Source organism: Plasmodium fragile, assembly GCF_000956335.1.
Source record: "Plasmodium fragile strain nilgiri unplaced genomic scaffold supercont1.3, whole genome shotgun sequence".
Lineage (NCBI taxonomy): Eukaryota > Apicomplexa > Aconoidasida > Haemosporida > Plasmodiidae > Plasmodium > Plasmodium fragile.
Window position 1 is genome coordinate 110,809 of NW_012192583.1, and position 12,575 is coordinate 123,383.

The 12,575-nt window shown below is 33.5% G+C and overlaps 4 protein-coding genes across 4 annotated transcripts; 1 reads left to right on the top strand and 3 right to left on the bottom strand.

Moving 5' to 3' along the window:
- Window positions 1-1,502: 1,502 nt before the first annotated feature.
- AK88_00345 (uncharacterized protein) lies at window positions 1,503-3,152 on the bottom strand (the record flags this gene model as incomplete). The annotated part of the gene is made up of 1 exon (XM_012477996.1): window positions 1,503-3,152. The coding sequence occupies one exon, from the start codon at window positions 3,150-3,152 to the stop codon at window positions 1,503-1,505; it is 1,650 nt and encodes a 549-aa protein (XP_012333419.1).
- A 2,684-nt stretch (window positions 3,153-5,836) lies between these two features.
- Window positions 5,837-6,643, top strand: AK88_00346 (uncharacterized protein; the record flags this gene model as incomplete). The annotated part of the gene is made up of 1 exon (XM_012477997.1): window positions 5,837-6,643. The coding sequence occupies one exon, from the start codon at window positions 5,837-5,839 to the stop codon at window positions 6,641-6,643; it is 807 nt and encodes a 268-aa protein (XP_012333420.1).
- Window positions 6,644-7,194: 551 nt separating this feature from the next.
- Window positions 7,195-7,818, bottom strand: AK88_00347 (nicotinate (nicotinamide) nucleotide adenylyltransferase; the record flags this gene model as incomplete). The annotated part of the gene is made up of 1 exon (XM_012477998.1): window positions 7,195-7,818. One exon carries the CDS (start codon window positions 7,816-7,818, stop codon window positions 7,195-7,197), a length of 624 nt encoding a protein of 207 aa, XP_012333421.1.
- A 1,549-nt stretch (window positions 7,819-9,367) lies between these two features.
- Window positions 9,368-12,229, bottom strand: AK88_00348 (uncharacterized protein; the record flags this gene model as incomplete). The annotated part of the gene is made up of 3 exons (XM_012477999.1): window positions 9,368-10,644; window positions 10,754-11,537; window positions 11,669-12,229. The coding sequence occupies 3 exons, from the start codon at window positions 12,227-12,229 to the stop codon at window positions 9,368-9,370; spliced, it is 2,622 nt and encodes an 873-aa protein (XP_012333422.1).
- Window positions 12,230-12,575: the final 346 nt, after the last annotated feature.

The window sequence follows — 12,575 nt, forward strand, 5'->3', positions numbered from 1 at the left end:
TAACTAACTATATATGAATATATAAGAGGGGGGAGAAAAAAAGAAAGACAAGAAGTAATGTTTATAATTTTATTTTGCTTAGGAGTATAATTTACATATTCTTATTGAAATATCCTTTATAATACCTTTTCTAGTGCCTATAAAATGGAAAGAAATTTAAATGATTTCTAATAATAATAGTAAATAAAAAAGGGAAATTAATCATGTCTTATTATACAACTTTGTGTTAGATAATTACAGGCAATAAATATGGGAAGATGTTTTCTTTAACATAATGGGAATTTTCATCATCAAATACATCTTTTCCATATATAACATTAACAAAATCATCAAAATTCATTTGTATATGGTGAGAAGTTATAGTTCAAATTAAGGGACAGGATGATATAGGAAGTGTTCGTATCTTACAATGGAACGTAGAGAGTGTAAAAGTCCATTACACAAGATAATTTACTAAATTGAAATACAAAACATGAGATTACTATGTACACATTTTCTGGAATTTTGTCCTATTGTGAATTCATTTGAAATAAAGAATTTAATGGTACTCTATTTCACATATAGATGGAACATAATAATTTGCACTAAGAATCATAAGAAATGTGTGTTCACATTAATCCCTACTTTCACCTATTTACAAGTACATTTTTTTTTTTTTTTTTATGCGGTAGAAATGCCAAATTAAACGAATGCCGAGTGCACGTAGCTGGACGTTTGGACGGTGCTTAACTAATTACACATCAAAGTAGATGCGTTAAAATGGAATCGAGGAAAAAGGTTTAAAAGAAAAATATGCTTCACGCCAATTGATACGTGTATTACAAAGTTTTCAAAAATGAATAGAAACTTAAATGATTCAAAATTATAAATGCTATATTCCTTAAAAAATATTAGATAAAAGAAATTATATTCATATACAAATAAATGTAATTATAAAAAATGGAAACACTAGAATTTACTTTCAAAATGCCCTACTAATTTTGTTATAAGAATAAGATTATACAAAAAAATACAGCATTTACCCTGTTTTTTTTAAATAATTTCCTAAATTATATTTAATTTTGTAATTAAAGTAAAATTAGAAGCAGTTTTCATATTGAAAGCAAAATTTCTATTTTATCATACGATTAATTGACATATTTTATTCATTAATATGACAAATGCAAACGTAAGTGAATAAACATGTAAATGTAAGTGGTAAGGGAAGCAACAAATAAGCACAGGTCAGGATAGAAAGGAACATATAGAAGCAAAATAACGGAATGTATTACTTTGACTCTGGATGTAACTTATTAAATGCTGTTTCAACTATAGGCATGTTAATATTCTACATTACAACAGGAATAAAAGGAATGTGTATATCTTTTGGTAAAAAATACTTATAATTTGACAAGAAAAAAAGAATAGAAAAGGTAGGTATTGTGCATTACATGTTAACCTTTTCTGGCATTCACAAGCCTTAATTAGGATAATATAACCTTTTTGAACAAAATTAGAAAAGGTTATTTTTCCTTCATTATTACTTCTCCATCTGAGAAATCTTCCAGTGCATTTTGTGATGGTTCGTTTTGAACTCTTTTTATTCCTTCAGCCAACAATTTGGCAACTGACAAAATGTGCAATTTTTCACAACATATATTGCTTGGAATATGTATAGTGTTCGTAGTTACAACTTCATCTATACAGGATTCGTTAATATTTTCGATGCATCCGTCTGATAAGATAGGATGAGTAGCATAAAGGTATATTTTGCTAGCTCCAGCACTTTTCAAAAGAGCTGCAACTTTTTTAGATTTTTCGCCAGTGTCCAGAATATCATCTACTAAAATGCAGTCACAACCTTTGATATCTCCAACTATGGTAAATTCCTCCTTTTTAAAATTTGGAGTTATCTGATTTATATTTTTATTGTCTACATTTTTCACAGGGTTTGTGGTATTGCTATTTTTTCTTCTATCTTGACTAAATATATTCAAATATTTCTTACTGGACGTGTTTTTGCCTTCATTTCCATCATCATTTGGATGCCCTTCCCTACTGTCCATTTCGTTATATGAGCTAGAAACAATCGTTGTAAACCCGGCGTTAAGAGAATACTTTTTCATTCGAATCCAGAATTCCTTCGTCCTTTCTGCTCCATCATTGTCAATCGAAACAATAACTGGGTTTTGGAGTTTTTTTTTTTTAAAATATTCCACAGCTAAGGATTGGGGATTAATATTCATAAGAGGGGGTTGGAAAAGTTTTTCGTCCGTGGAAAACCCCTCAATTCGTGGACTATGTAAATCAACTGAAATAATTGCATCAACACCACATGCTTGCAATAGTATAGCTATTTCAGGTGCTCCCAGAGAATGGACATAATTGAAATCATCCAAATGCTTAGTTTGTCTGGAGTAATTTAGGTACGGTATGACGGCAGTAACCTTTTTTGCAGAAGATCTCCTTAATGTGGAAACGAATAAAAACAATTCCATTAAACGGGAATGAATATCTTTACCACCCGATGGGGTAGAATGAATTATATAAATATCTCTGCCTCTAACTTCATCCATTATTTGAAGGGCTATTTCTCCATCACTATATTTTCCGACATAAGCTCTGCCTAAGCCTATTCCTAAATTGGAACATATTTCATTGGCCAATTCATGGTGACTATTGCTAGAGAATATTTGCATGTTACTATATTCACTTAATTCTTGGTAATATTCATATTTATCATCTTTTGATTTTTTGTTATTCTTTCCTGGGTGCATACAGTCTGCTTCCAAATTTGGAGTGTCCTTTGAATTTGTAGACATTCTACCTTTATTATTTATTAAACTAAATTCATTTTTTTTAATATTTATGTCTTTATTTTCTGTATTTTCATCGTTCTTTGAAGGCATAACTAGGCCCAATATATTTGCAAATAAAATAGTTTTGGTTTTCACATGACTTCTTCTCTCATTGTGCCTTTTCCTTTCTTGGTTCAAAACTACTGGGTATTCATTGAAATTGTAGTGGTTGGCATTTTCATACATGAAATATACACTCTTCTGAAATTTATCATGATAAATGTTTACAGATTCATTTTTAGCAGAAAAGTATTTCACAAATTTATCTCTGTGTTCGTAAAGCTTCCGAGAGTAGTTATAAATTCTGTAAATCATTATATTGTACTGTATTACACAATAGGCTTATTTTTGAAAATGCTACCTCGTGAAAGGTACATTACAATGGATGGTGGGAAAACGATTTACTTGCACGTTGTAGGTAAGAGTACACATGTACATATGTATATACATATGCATATGCCCTTAGCCAACAAAGGGGCCTTTTATTTTGTCATGCGTAATATGGTATTTTTGTCAGCTGCGGGTTATTAATTTTCTATATTGAGAAATTTCATTGTATTTTGTTACTTCACGAATGGGTGTTTTTTTTTTTTTTTTCTATTCCTTTTCCTATTGCAGCAGTATGTATTTGTGGGGTGAGAGGCCCAAAATATTTTGACGTACTTTCTTTGTAAATGGGTTGAATTTTAACCCTTTTTTAATTGTAGATGTAACAGCCAAGCCTTTGCTTATAATGTTATTATCGTACTCTCGTGTGCAAACTCATTTAAATGCGTTGGTACGAGAAGGGGGAGTTTGCATTTATTTTGCTCATATCACATCATGCGTGTTTTTTTAAAGGAAAGAAAAAATACCAGAATTATTTGCGCCTACTTTTTATTTGTGTTAATTTTGCTATATGTAAGAATCGATTGGAAAGCATGAGCAAATATGTTTGCCGATCGTTCTTCTGTTTCGGCATAATTTGCTTCATCATTTTGTTTTCTTGTTCGTTTTTTTTTTTTTTTTTTTTTGCATTTTGCACATGTAAAAAAGGGTATTATATGACTTGCAATTTTCGCACGAGAAGCGTGAACGGGATTTTATTAAGTCGCAGTAGTGTAATTTAATTGAACATTATTTTTATGCTATTCACCTTAAAACAAAATTATGATTTAGTGTTATATTATAATGTAACATCATGTCACATATACAACAGGTATTACAATTTGCCGAGCTGCATACAAAATTTGTGAAAATGAAAAAGAGGTAAATTAGAAACACACGTCTCTTATGTTAGCAAAATATCAGTTCCCAAGTTATTTGCGCACATAGGCTTGTGGAGTAGCATGTCCATGGCGCTTATTTACACGTAATTGTTAAATGGTTACATGTGCAGACATTTTATGTGACTTGTTTGCGTGCTACCAATCGTTACTAGCAAAATTGATCAGCATTATACGCTTAAGGCTTTAAAGTGCCTGTTATATTATTTCCCACACCGACGCGTCTATCACATGTAAAACTCCTTTGTATCGCGTAGTTAAACTTTGTATAATTAACGCAAAATGTGCAAGCATTCCGAAGTTCACACACTTTTTTGTGAGTTGACCCAAGCGAAAAATAAACAATGGTACAGGGGTTATTTTCACACAGGTGGCGCAGTTGTGTGAGGTGTATAAAATTTCAAATACCATTTACACGTTGATGTTTCCTCAACAACAAGACCATTACTGACATGACATATAAGTGAAGGAAAAAAAAAAAAAAAAAAACATCTTTTCAACTATTCGCTACTGTTACAAGTTGAACCACAAAATGTTAGTATTACTCGAAGGAATGGTGGAAAATGCTTTTAAGCGTTCGTTTTTGTGAACATTCTCGTAAAAATTTGGTAAAGGGGTGTAGAACACTGTAACCGCAGAGTTACAAATTCATATTACGTATTTGTCGAATGTACTTCCGCGCTCTTTAAGTGCCAAGGGGCAATTTCCTGCATTGGCAACATCATTTTTTGGTTCTTTGTAAAACAGGCACAATTCTGTACACATTTTGCTGAGCGAAACTATATGCCCCCGGCAGACAATCCCACACCATAATGTGGAAGCAAGCAATGTTGACCTATGCTTCACACAGTTCTTGTTCTCTTCTTTTTTTAAACCACTTTTTAACGTTGTAACTTGTCGTATATGCACGCCACTTCGCGAAGCGGAAAACAAAAGAGGCATAAAAGAAAACGAATAAGAAAACTCACAGAAAAAGGTGTACCTGGAGTTTTTTTCGCGCTCCTCCTTTGAAGTGATGTTTTCTACTGTACATTTTTTTTTTTTTTCTCAAAAAAAGGGTAATTTTTTAACTCCGCAGAAGCTTATCCTTTTCGCATGCACATATATATTTCCCTTCAAGCGGGAGTTACTATTATATTTGTTCATAACATTTTTGTAGAGTCGTTTCAAAATAAAAAATCATTTATGTGCCATGGGGGAACTTCCTTTTAAAATTCATCTATTTTGAGTAAGTTGCTTAGAAAATGCCTTCCTGTGAGGCGGCTTGAAACGTGTATATATATATATCATATATGCATAACCTTTTTAACACTTTCTGCTTTGACACAAGGAGATATTTTTTCCGCGCACAGCCGTATGAAAAGTTATAACAGCAGCAATGGGCGTAAAATGTGCAACTCCTTTTAATTTTTCCTCCTTTCATACCCCAAAACAAATAAATTTCATTTATATGGGAAAAGTAAAATGCAGTCAGTATTTGTAACGTGTGAACACCCGTTGCAAATGTAATTTCTACGCTTCTTTTGGATGTCGATTTTCGAAGGGAGGGCTCAACAGTTACATATGTGTGAAAACGTAACCCACATCCCATAACAATACACATAAGGATTATACACAAGGGTAAACATTATACCTCTGTAGGATAAAACCCATCTATAAGCAGATGCCTAACCCCTTTTTGTATTGTGAAAAAAAAAAAAATCAATAGAAATATTAAAAAAAAAAAAAAAAAAAATGTATTCAAGCATAAGACCGTATAAAATATTACAAAAAGTGAAAAGGAATGAAAATAATAATAGCAACAAAAAAAACTCCAATGAAGCAAACAAAGAACCGACAGAACGGGAAAATGATAATAGCAAAAAAAACACCCTCGACAAGAAGAAAAAGTACGAAGACTTAAAATACTACGAGTGTAATAGAAAATCAGTACTTAGTACAAAGAGGCAAGAAGCACAAGGCCATGATAATATAACAAAGAATAATAAAACAAATCATAATGTAGACAATAACCATATTAAAAAAACGCAAAACGAAAAGGTATTAAAAAAAAAAGAAGATATGCTTATAACTTTACTGAAAAAGGAACAGTCCTCTGTACATAATAAAAAAATCATTATTCGACATTTACCACCAACTTTAAGTGAAGATAATTTTTTTGATTCCTTCCCAAGCAACCTCAAAGATGAATTAGATTATTATTACTATGTTAACGGATGTGTACCAAGAAATCCGGGGGATGATATAACGCATTCACGAATGTATTTATCCTTTAAGGATGATTTGAAGACAAAGGAATTTATAAAAACGCAACATGGGAAATTCTTTTATGATTCGAATGGTGCTAAGTTCAAAGCCATGGTGTCCTTTGCCCCATATCAGACTATAATACACAATAATAAGTCAGATGATATGAACAATACCCTAGAATCAGATCCCTATTTTTTAAAATGGTGCGAAGAAATGAACAACTCAGACGAATCTGTTAAGAAGGATGAGCATAACGGTGATCTAATCAATGTGATGAAAGAAGACTTGTAAATTTTACCAACCCGTAGTAGTTTGTAAGTGTTAAGAAAAAAAAAGAAAATGGATAAAACGAAGACAAAGCAACTAACGAAAAAAAAAAAAAAAAAAAAAACGTGCATTGAGGGTTCCCCCTCGTGTCCACTAATTACTAACCTTTTATCAAAAGAAAGGAGGCACACACGGTGACACATACTTTTGCTGAAAAAAAAAATTATTATTATATCGTCTATTTATATTCAAAAATAAACGTCTACATTTATGAAAACGCAACATGAAAATATTTAATTATTACTTCAAAACATTTTTTCAAAAAATAAAAAAGGAGACAAATTCTACCATGCAGGGTGTAAGAAGGAAGAAAGTGTGTAAATATGCTTAACGCATGACATGCAGTGCAAAACTCGCAGAGTAAGAACTGGTGACAATATAATATATAAATTAGGGAGAAATTCAGAGGGTGTTTGCAATGTGTGTCGACAGCGAATAAGAGGTGGTTTTTATACTGCCCAACCCAATTGCTATATTGACAGAAAACTAATTTAACGTAAACACTAAGCTATGCGCTACGTCGAGCTATTATCATACAAATTATGTTCCTTTATATAATCAATAATGACGGGGTGAATATACTTGTGCAGATCTTCTGAGTTTTCCTTTTGGGATAATATTTTCCTGGCGTCACTTGAAGAAATATAATTAATAAAAGACATATTTTCAATTTTAATTAAATAGTAACTTGGGAATTTCTTCAACACATTTTCATCGATTTTAAAATTCCCCCGTTCAACTATTATGAAATTATTTTCTGCAACTAGCTCTTCTCCATTATCCCAAAAAAAAATGTCATTCAGTAGATCAGATCCAATAGCAAAGTAAAAAGTATAATTTGGATATTTCTCCTTTTGCATTTTGAGCAAATCATAAGTTGGGGTGCTGGTTTCTTTGCATTCAATATCTTTTAAAAAAATTTTATTTTTTACCATCTTAGGCGAATTATTATTCATGATTAGGGAAAACATATTATGTCTATGTTGGAATTCGGTGAGGTCCTTATCGTCTCGACACCTGCAGAGGACCACCCATATTTCGTCTATCCAGTCTAGGTTGCTAACTTCTGTCAGGACCATTTCGTGCGCATGAGTAATTGGGTCAAAAGAGCCTCCATAGATACATATGTGTTTGTTCATCTTTGGTTGTCCCCAGGAGGATGAAAAGAAAAAAAAAAGAAAAAAAATAATTGTAAGCAAATGTGAACACACTTTGACAAGCGACATGATTTTTAAGTGGTAACCAAAATGCCCACACAAAATGGGAACATACTCAAATTTTGTGCGTATGGTGTTGGGGTTGGCTAGCAAATTGTGGTTAATTGGCGCATTTTGCGATTCTTTATCTATCACTTTGTTTATGTGCTAAGGGTTTTAATTGTTCCCTTTTTTTTTTTTTTTTTTTTTTTTTTTTTTCCCCGGGGGAAGTTTTTTTTTCTTTTTTTTTTTTATTTTTTTTTTTTTTTTTTTTTTTTTTTTTTTTTTTTTTTTTTTTTTTTTTGTGCATTCGCTTTTAATATACCCCTCATTTCGCATAAAAAAAAAAAAAAAAATGAATTAGTCAATCAACCAGAGAACCGAATATCAGCGTTACACAAACTTACCTTGATAGCTTATAATTTTTTTTAGTCATTTTTTCTGGACTAGGCTCTATGATGAGAGAGAAGTGGATATTATATATGCGGAAGGAATGGCTCTTTTTGCTAATTTGGGGAATTGTCCTTTTTCCTTTTTTTTTTTTTTTTTTTTCATTTTTCGTTTGGCGCGTTGGGTGGGCAAAAAGATGCAAGTGAGAGGTGTGGCGCCGCGACGTGCTCTACTGCGTAGAACTTTCATACATAAAAAAAAAAAACAGGGGAGGGGGGACGGCTAGGAATTATCATCATGTGAAAAATTCAAATGAGATAAAAAAAACATCTGTGCTTAATTTATTGTGTGTGAAAAACTTTAAAGGTTTTTGAAAGTGTTATATAAATTTCACAAAACAGAAAAGTACTAAATTGTTGCTGAAGGGGCGGGGGAAAAAAAGAAGGCAAAATTGTGTAGGCCAAAAAAAGAAAAAAAAATCACTTTGAGGGAGTAAAACAAAAGGAGGTTAACTTAAAAACTAACTTCAAAAAAAAGATTCAAAAATTAAAAACGAAATACTAGCAAAGAGAGCAGCGAAGCGCTTCTTTATATCCTTTTCGCAAAATGCTCATCGGTCCACTCATACACTCTTCTTGTATATATAAGTGTATAGCATGCATACACACCGCGAGCACAGAGCTCACACATGAACGCAAGCATGCCATATAATTATCCTTTTGTATACATATATAAATGCACATGTAATGAACTCATGTTACATTGCGTTATACAAATTAAAAAGAACTCTTTTGACGCAAAAAAAACAAAAAAATTTTGATGTGAAAAAGTAAATTCACCAAAGATGGGGTGGATCATAATGGGATTAAAAGAATAAAGCATATGTGCGGGGTCTGGCCCTGTGACCCCAGATACAAAAAAAAAAAAAAACAGTCAAGAAGCAAACGCAAAACAGCCAACACAAACCATCATGTTTACGTGTACATACACACATACATGCACATATATATACATACGTGCATAGCACACGCATATTTAACGCATTTACCCATTTACCCATTTACACGTAGCTAGCCCGCTTTGTGCAAATGGTCGGGCGCACTTAAAACTTTACGATGGGCACCGAAATAGAGTCTAACGCATCCTTAAGGGCGAAAAAGGGCGCCACGTGGATGAAGGGCTTCTTCATCACCTGCCCCCCCCAAATGATCGGTTTTAGCAACGCAAAGGAAAAGGAAAAGTTGATGTTCTTTGGTAATATTGTAATGTCAATTTTGAGGGCTTCATTTATAACGGCTACATTGTAAATAATGATGTCCCCATTTTGTAATTTATTTTCATGTGCATGTATGTTCAACTTGGTCCTGTTCATTAACGTGCAGCTATTATTGTCAATATTGCACACGTAAAAATCATTTACAAAAAAGTCAAAGTATATGACCAGTTGGTCACTGCATTGGAGTAACGTCACTGGAATTTTACAATTCTGCCGATTGGATAAAATGTTTAATTCGTTCGTTTTTAAAATAACTCCGATAGAAATATTACTTTCTTTGCTTTGTGCAATTTGGTAAACTAACTTACATTCGCTTATCAACCTTTCGTCCCCATGTGTGAAGGCATATTTAGCTGAACTTTCTTTTTTTTTAATTAATTGAAAGGAGTATTTCTCATTAGTAAAATCGTTTACACACAAGAAGTTTTTATTATCCTTCCATATTCTGCATCTCTGCTTTATTTCTTTTTGATTTCCCATTTTTTTAAAAATCTGATCAAAAAGGATGTTATAAATATTGTTCATACAAATTGTTATTCCCTTAATGGATAATAATTCTTTTTTGTTCTTACTAATGTAAGGGGGTTCAAATGCTTCTTTATTTATTATTTTGTAAAATTCGTTTAAGTGTTTTATTTCTTCAGAGAATGAAAACTTGGGGGGTCTTTCAACAGGTGCTGCTACTTGTTCTCCATCTTCATTTTCCTTTACATCATCTGATTTGTCTCCGTCAGCACCTTGTTTAGTCTGATCATTTGCTTCATTGGAAGAAGCTTCCCTATGGTCATTATGTGGACTCTCTTCCTTTATCCTCAACTTTGAATGTTGGTACCTCATGCAAATGAAATTGGTCTCGTCGTACTTGCTATGTAAAATGTCTTCGAAGCAATTTTTTATGTACTGGTGAATTTCGTGGAGTTGCTCCAAGGATAGAAGATTGAATCTGATGTTTTGTAAAATTAAATTTTGTTCTTTCATGTCGCAGTTCTTCTTGATTATGAACTTTATGGACTCGATGAAGAGCCTCATTTCGTTCAATATGAGGTTGTCGCTTCCGAGGACGTGGCTGTACGTTTCGCTGTCCAGCAGATAGTGGTAATTTTCTGCGTAATTGGGGTGGGGGGGGAAAAAAAAAGGGAGGACCGCGGTGAGGTCAACAAACATATTTGTACGCACATTCGCACGTGCTGCGCGCGCTGCGCTTGGGCTTACTGGCCAAGAGGTAGCCCCCCGAGTCCGAAATGACTCTGGCGAAGTCGTTAAAGAGGGGAGTCCCGATCTGCTTAAAGGTGGACGCCAGGCCCAGGACCCCAATGATATTGTCAAAGGTAGCCTTCTGAGAAATCACCTCAATCACGTCATCCATGATGCTAGGAATTTTCAAATGAACACACTCCATATAAACAGTTACCAATAATTTAAAATCTAATTCATAAAGGTTTAAATTTTTGTCGTATATGTACCTGAAAATGGTTTTTATTGCTTGGGGGTAATTTGTCTTCAATTTTATTCTTAACTGTACAGGCCCTGTTTTTTGTGCCAAATTATGCTTTTCCATTTTTTTCTCAATTATGTGATAAAAGTATACAGAAATATGTTTTGTCACAAATAGATCCACGAAAATCTTATGATGCCCATCAAATGTGTTCCAGTTCTTTTGCTTAGGTATTAAAATTATTTCTACAACATTTTTGCAGTAGGGAGAAATAAAGAACTGTTTTAATGACTTTACCTTTTCTGCTAATAATGCTTCGCTGAATTCCAGATAGAGGGAGTTTTCCTTTGTGTAATTTTCTTCACATTTAGATTTTATGGAGGGTATGTTTTTTTTAATTTTGAGATAATACTGTAGCTCCATATTTTTTAAAAAATGAATTTCGTTAATTTTTTCTTTTAGGTACACATACTGCACCTCCGACTTTCGTTTAATTAGGCTGTTTTTGTGCAGCTTCCCGTTCAGTATCATGTCCAGGACTTCGTTGCAGTTATAGTAGCCCTGTACGGAGGGTGAAAAAAAGGGGGGAGGGGCATCCGTTTGTTTTTGCACTGGGGGGGGGGGCTGCACACATACACATACACGCATACACATACACACCGCGCGTATCGTGGGGACCCCTCCAAACTTACCACATTCTTCTTTTTCCCGTCCATGAGGGAGTACATTTTCTTGTGGGTTAGTCTGTAAATGTTCAAGAACAAAATATCATCGTGGGCGCTAAACTCCTGCTCCTTCACGCAATTATTCAGCTGCCTCTGTATTTCCTTCAAAGCTTTAAATTTGTGCTTCGTGGTCAAATGAGTAAACTCAGCCACTTCATTCTTGTCCTTAATAACATCTTTCTTATGTTTATCATGGACTGACTTGTGTGTATCTTCTTCTTTTTTTTTTACATCTGTAAGGGATGCCCCCTTGGAACATTCCCCCTTCAAAATGTTCGCTTCATAATATTTGAGTACACTGGATTTACACACCGACGGTGTCTTCTTAATGGTCTCACTCTTTGCTTCCTTTGCCTTGGACGACATGGGCTCATTTCCTCTTCTTAAAATATTAACGACGGACACTTTATTGTCACATATTGATACTACTTCATTTTTCTCATCGTTTGTCTTTTTTTCTGTGTACATTCCATGACCTTTCCTCCTCTTATCCACCGTGTCTAATATGTTTTTAGAACAACAGAACATTTTTTTTTTGGGGGGGAAAAAAAAAGGAGAAAAAAAGGAGAAAAGGGGCGCTCTGCAGGAATGTACGCGGTAACGTACGAGTGGTTAAGCGCGCTACACAGGAGTGTGTGTGTGGAGGGGAAAATATCCCAATTTGAACCCAAATGGGAATTCGAACGGGTTACACGTATGTGTGCAAATGTGTACAACATACACATCGGCTTAATGTTAAAACTTCCCACGAGGAGAGCAACCGCGGTGGAGAAGTCACGCGGGACAAAAAAAAAACAAAAAAAAAAAAAAAAAAAAAAAAAAAAAAAAAAAAAAAAAAAAAAAAAAAAAAAAAAAAAAAAAAAAAAAAAAAAAA